Below are 6249 nucleotides of genomic sequence, written 5' to 3' on the forward strand. Positions count from 1 at the left end.
TCACTTATGCTCTAACTCTGGAACTTTGAGCAACAGTCTCTGTCTGTGGTATAATCTGACTCAGCTGAGGACAAACATTTGGCATTAACTGTACTTGCAGTAAGTTTTTAATGAAGCCAGTCCAAGACTGCAAAATTACAAACCTGCCTCAATGGTTTCCAGCCCTGGAGGATCTTAGTAAGCTAGGCTCATTTTGAAGATTACAAGTAGTCCACTGTGTGGCTAGTGAAATGTGTATAATGTATAGAATGAGATTAACTCTTCATGTCGTTTCATTGAACCCAGCATTAGCAGTTCTAGATGTCTTGCCAAATAGTTGCTTCATCCTGTTTGATAGCTTTCTGTTTCCATTAATTAAAATAATGTTATTTACAGTTGGGCAACAGGCACCCAAAGCAAAGAAAATTAGCATTATTGATCCACTCCCATCATGAGTTTCATTAAATATAACACTCATACTCCCAAACAAAACCAAATACGTCACAAGCAAAGAGGTCACAGTCTGAGCAGCTGATCGGAGGGATGTGAGTCTGGCGCTGCCATCACTGTTTTTTTCCATTTGTTTCATGTGTTTGTTCAGAGAGATAATGATAGCCCCAGCCGTAAGTGAGATTATAGAGAAGGCTATGGAAGATACTAGCATGAACACATAGAATAAACAGTTACACTTGCTCTTCACATTCAAAGCAAAGGAAGAGGAGTCCCGAGTGGCATTCGTGTAGAACAATGGGGAGTCTATAAATATATCCAAGTAAACTGGAAGTCCAGTTATCCATGATATAACATTGGAGAATACGAGGAGCCAGGGGACCATGGTAGAAATTCGAGCTTTGATCTTGTGGAACAAGTCCCCATTGAAGTTCACTATCTTAACACAGTAATAAAAACACAGGCAGGTGGTACACCAGAGACTAGAGAAGACCAGTACGCACATGATGAAAATCAGAGAGTTGGCTACCCAAAACTGAATGTAGAATTCCAGATAGGTAACAACGCAGATCTCATTGAAGGCAACTGTTGCTTGGAGGATGAGATTGATGGTGACAATGCAGTTGATGATCAGATCGCCTGTGTTCTCTTTGTTGTGTTTTGACCAGTCTAGACAGTTAACAATCAAGATAAAGAGACCTCCAGTGAGGCAAGTTGCGAACAATGTGCTGTGGACAACCACAGGAATAATGACACTTGCAGAAAGCATATTGAGCGAAGATCATCAAATTACCATTAGTTGTAGTAGCGTTGTGTCTTTTTGGTGTACATATAGTGTAAGTGAAAATATCATACCAGTTCTTCTCCTTCTAATTTATCCAGAAAAGTGCAATTAAAAGTGGGCTTCAGGCAAACTACTCAGATTATCCTTGATCTTCTCACCTGACTGAGTCAGTTATGGTACAGTTAAATCACAATGCGTACAGACTATTTGCTCTTATGAAAATACTTGCAAATGGATGCAATCATCTGTCAGTTCTCTGTATAGGTTTTCACCTGACATACACAAATGTTAAGTTGGGTTTTTCCTGTATTTCCTTACAAACAAAAAACAAAAAGGAGATGCGTAGCCTCCAAATGTTTAGGTTGTTTTGTCTTGCATTTTGCAAATCATCTGAACACAATACACCAATTTACTACATATATATATATTACAAACATGCATTTGTATAGTGGTGGTTTGTTTCCTTCACTTCAATATTTTATTGACCTTTTGTCTCAATGTCTTATTCAATAACTTTCCACAAGCATACCTTCCATGATTATAGTTTTTTTTCAAGGGCATAACTACATATCATGCCCCCCCAAAAAAAAACTTTAATCCCCCCCCACCCTTAACAAGTGCAGCCACAAAAACACCTGATGTGAGGGATGGACCCTTTCATTGTAGGAAGGAAAGGTTAGTACTTGGGAACCCTCACTGCTCTGCCCAACACCTCCCCCCCCCCCCGGTTTCAGGGCATGCTCCACTGCAGTTACATCCCTGGGTGACTTTAGTATTCCGTAAAACCCCTGCATGTCCTAACATCTGTGACAGCGTTTGAGAAAGGTCATTGGGACTGAAACGTCATTGTCACAATCTCTTCTCCTTGTTCTAGCAGTGAGTTGGTTACTTCCAAGAGATGGGGTGGTCGATCTGGTGATTTGCAGTGCGTGGATTGCATCTCTGAAGTTCCCGCAAGCTGGGTCTCCTCCAATGTTGTCAAACAATGAGAGCTTGTAAGACACTTGTCGTACGCTCTCCCCGGTGCCGCCGCTAAACCAGGAAGTGACTGACTCATAATTCAGAGTCAATCACTCTAGGTTGGAAAGTGCGTTCCATTGGCTGGCTGTGTGGGTGTGTCCTTTTCATTGGCTGATGTCATTTTAAAAGCCAGGCTGTCAGATCTGTTAGTTGCCCGTGATAGCGTCAGTCGCTGGAGCTAGCTGCTGGGTATTATCTCTGTGTCTCTTGCTTAGTACCTTGCTTGTATACCTGACTATCACTCTGATTGCTGCCTAGACTAACCTTTGCTAGTTTTTGACAACTCTTCTGTCTCACGCCTTGTACATGATGTTGTCTGTTTGTGTAACACCTTTGGCTTGTTGACCATGATTTTGCATTCTCCTCTGATTGACAGCTATCTGATTATTGTACAGACAGCTGTTTGATTATAATATTTGGCCATATCACTGCCTAGTGAGTCTTGGTGGTACTATTGTCTTATGCCCGTCAGTTTCTATAGCTTGCACATAGACAAAACTTGTCCTTCGAGGCTGAGCGGGGATGCGCAGCACAGGGTGATGACTGCAGTGGAGATTGGATTAGAGGGACTGATATAAGACAGTGGATCCACTGGGCTTTACAGTCATGCTGTATGTAATGCTGGTGAAATAATCTTAATATTCCCACTGAAGACCAACTCTAGCCAATAGCAATCTTAGCCTCATCAGGCAGCCACACAATGATGTAGAGATTAGGGATGCTCATTCGGATTTCATGGAATTGAAATTTCTACATTTCAAAAAAAGGAAATCGGAATTCCGCAGAAATCCAATTTACCGCAACTCTGTAATTTTAGCCCAATCACAGGCGGCATTGTAAATACTCCTCGAAAATCAAATTACGGAAATCAGAATCCGGTTGTACCCAGAGTTATTTGTGGCACTTACAGGGTCGGTGGTAGTATGGTAAGCATAGAGAGAAACTAAGCATACAGTTCAAGTACAGCAACAATACAGTACGGTACAGTAGAATGTTGGGGTCGAGTCCTGCGTGGACGCGGGTGAATGACGTCCACCCACTTTTTCTTCAGCGTGGACGCCGTTCACCCTGGCTTGTGTGGAGGGGAGCAGAGCAGAGAAGGAGAGCTATGGGGACAGCGGGGATGGGCGGACATCTCCCCCCCCCCCCATCCCTCACCTTCGTGCTCCCCTTCCTGCCTCTCCCCTCCAGTGTTTTGAAGTGTCGGGCCCGGCGGCAAAAGTGGGCGGAGACTTTCCGCCTTCTTCCGGCCGCAAGGGATGCTCCGCTCTGTGTGCGGCTAGAAGACCAGACTAGCCGCACACAGAGCGGAGCGTCCCTTGCGACTGGAATGCGTTAAGTCTCCGCCCACTTTCGCCGCCGGGCCCGACTCTTCAAAACACTGGAGGGGAGAGGCAGGAAGGGGAGCACGAAGGTGAGGGATGGGGGGGGGGGGAGATGTCCGCCCATCCCCGCTGTCCCCATAGCTCTCCTTCTCTGCGCCGCTCCCCTCCTGCTGGGGGCACACCTGGCTACCTGGGCACATATACCCCTGCCTATATATACTGGGCACATATACCCCTGCCTACATATACTGGGCACATATAACCCCTGACTACATATACTGGGCACATATACCCCTGGCTACATATACTGGGCACATATACCCCCTGCCTACATATACTGGGCATATATACCCCTAGCTACATATAGTGGGCACATATACCCCCTGCCTACATATACTGGGCACATATACCCCTGGCTACATATACTGGGCACATATACCCCCTGCCTACATACTGGGCATATATACCCCTGGCTAAATATACTGGGCACATATACCCCTGGCTACATACACTGGGCACATATACCCCTGGCTACATATACTGGGCATATACACCCCTGGCTACATATACTGGGCACATATACCCCTGGCTACATATACTGGGCACATATGCCCCTGGCTACATATACTGGGCACATATACCCCTGCCTACATATACTGGGCACATATACCCCTGGCTACATATACTGGGCACATATACCCCTGGCTACATATACTGGGCACATATACCCCTGGCTACATATACTGGGCATATATACCCCTGGCTACATATACTGGGCACATATACCCCTGGCTACATATACTGGGGACTACTATACCCCTGACTACATATACTGGGCACATATACCCCTGACTACATATACTGGGCACGTATACCCCTGCCTACATATACTGGGCACATATCCCACTGGCTACATATACTGAGCACATATACCTCTGCCTATATATACTGGGCACATATCCCACTGGCTATATATACTGGGCACATATCCCACTGGCTATACATACTGGGCACATATACCCCTGCCTATATATACTGGGCACATATACCCCTGGCTATATATACTGGACACATATACCACTGACTACATATACTGGGGACATATCCCACTGGCTACATATACTGGGCACATATACCCCTGGCTACATATACTAGGCAACTATACCTCTGGCTACATATACTGGGGACTACTATACTCATGGCTACTTATACTGGGGACTCCTATAGACCTGGCTACCTGGGGGTACCTATTTTGGGGGAACTGCTGTCAGATTATCTGCATTTTTGTGGAACCGCTGTTATGTATTTTGGGGAACAGCTGCCAGATTATGTGTATGTTAGGGGAACGGCTCCTGCCAGATTATGTGTATTTTGGGGAACTGCTGCCAGATTGTGTATGTTTGGGGGACCACTACTGCCAGATTATATGTCCTTTGGGTGTTACGTGTATTTTGGGTGATCCGCTGCCAGGTTTCGCGTATTTTGAGGAACTGCTTCCAAATTATGGGTATGTTGGTGGAACTGCTGCTGCCACATTGTCTATTTTGGGGGACCACTTCCATATTATCTGTATTTTGGAGGGACTTCTACCAGATTATGTGTCTTTTTGGTGAAATGCTGACAGATTACATCTATTTTTAAGGATACACTACGGCAGAGCTCAAACTTCCTCGGCAGACCTGCAGGCAAAGGGGCCCCAGCTTGCAAGCGGCCATTATGCACTGCAGGGAACTAAAAAGTCTGGAAAGTCAGAAATCTGAATTTTCTCGGAATTGGAAATGAGCATTTCCAACCATCCCTAGTAGCTATAATATCGAGCTAGAAGATATGTTGGTGGTGTTGGACTAGCCACACTTGCCAGTAACCTAGCATGTACAGACCTAAAGACCCCATACACTTGCTAAACAGCTCTCACACTAAATTCAAGGCCATCTCAGCCAAGAATTCAGTGTGTGTACAGCTACTACTTGATGTTTAGTTGGTGAAAGCGAGCCGTGGGTAATAAGTATGTTTTCAGTCTGAATCTAAATACTGCAAACGTGGTTGATTCATTAAAGAGAATTGATAAGGTGCTGGTCAATGGATTACTCCAGGCATTGAATTAGAACATGAGGGCTCCTGCCTTGTGCAATCTATTACCGTGTACTGGAGACTACCCCAAAGGGGGGGGGGGGTAAGAAATTTATTAAGAGGGAATCCTCTGGATCTTGCAGAGTTACCCACATCCTCCCTCGCCCTTGTACTTTGAGGCCCCTTTTACGCTTGCAGGCTAAACCTGTGTTGCATTACCCTATTTTGCCGTAAGGGGCCACAAAAGCAATTTAAGTCTATGATCCTTTGTGGTGCTCTGGAAGTGTCCCATTTGACGCAAGGACAACATCGCGTTACCGCAAGCACCATGCTTTCCGCACAGTGCTTGGGGTAATGGTAGTCTATGGGCGATGTGCATAGTGTAAATGATGGAGCGTGGTGTGATGCAACACGCATGCACTGACCATTGAGAATCCCATTGACATACTTCATGCCAGGCAGGGAGTATGTCACTGAGCAGGGGGTGGCACTATGCATATTACCCCATCGGCACACTCTGCCGCAGGGTCATATGTTTGTACATTTTTGCGTTGTGGTGGGATGCGGAAGGGGCATTGCATCCCACCGCAATGCAAAAGATAGATGTAAACACGGCCTGAA

The 6249-nt window shown here is 45.5% G+C and overlaps 1 protein-coding gene across 1 annotated transcript; it reads right to left on the reverse strand.

Annotated features, from left to right (window-relative positions):
* Positions 1–262: 262 nt before the first annotated feature.
* LOC137536689 (taste receptor type 2 member 40-like) lies at positions 263–1198 on the reverse strand. Its single transcript, XM_068258921.1, has one exon. The coding sequence runs from the start codon at positions 1196–1198 to the stop codon at positions 263–265; it is 936 nt and encodes a 311-aa protein (XP_068115022.1).
* Positions 1199–6249: the final 5051 nt, after the last annotated feature.

Source organism: Hyperolius riggenbachi, chromosome 10, assembly GCF_040937935.1.
Source record: "Hyperolius riggenbachi isolate aHypRig1 chromosome 10, aHypRig1.pri, whole genome shotgun sequence".
Classification (NCBI taxonomy): domain Eukaryota; kingdom Metazoa; phylum Chordata; class Amphibia; order Anura; family Hyperoliidae; genus Hyperolius; species Hyperolius riggenbachi.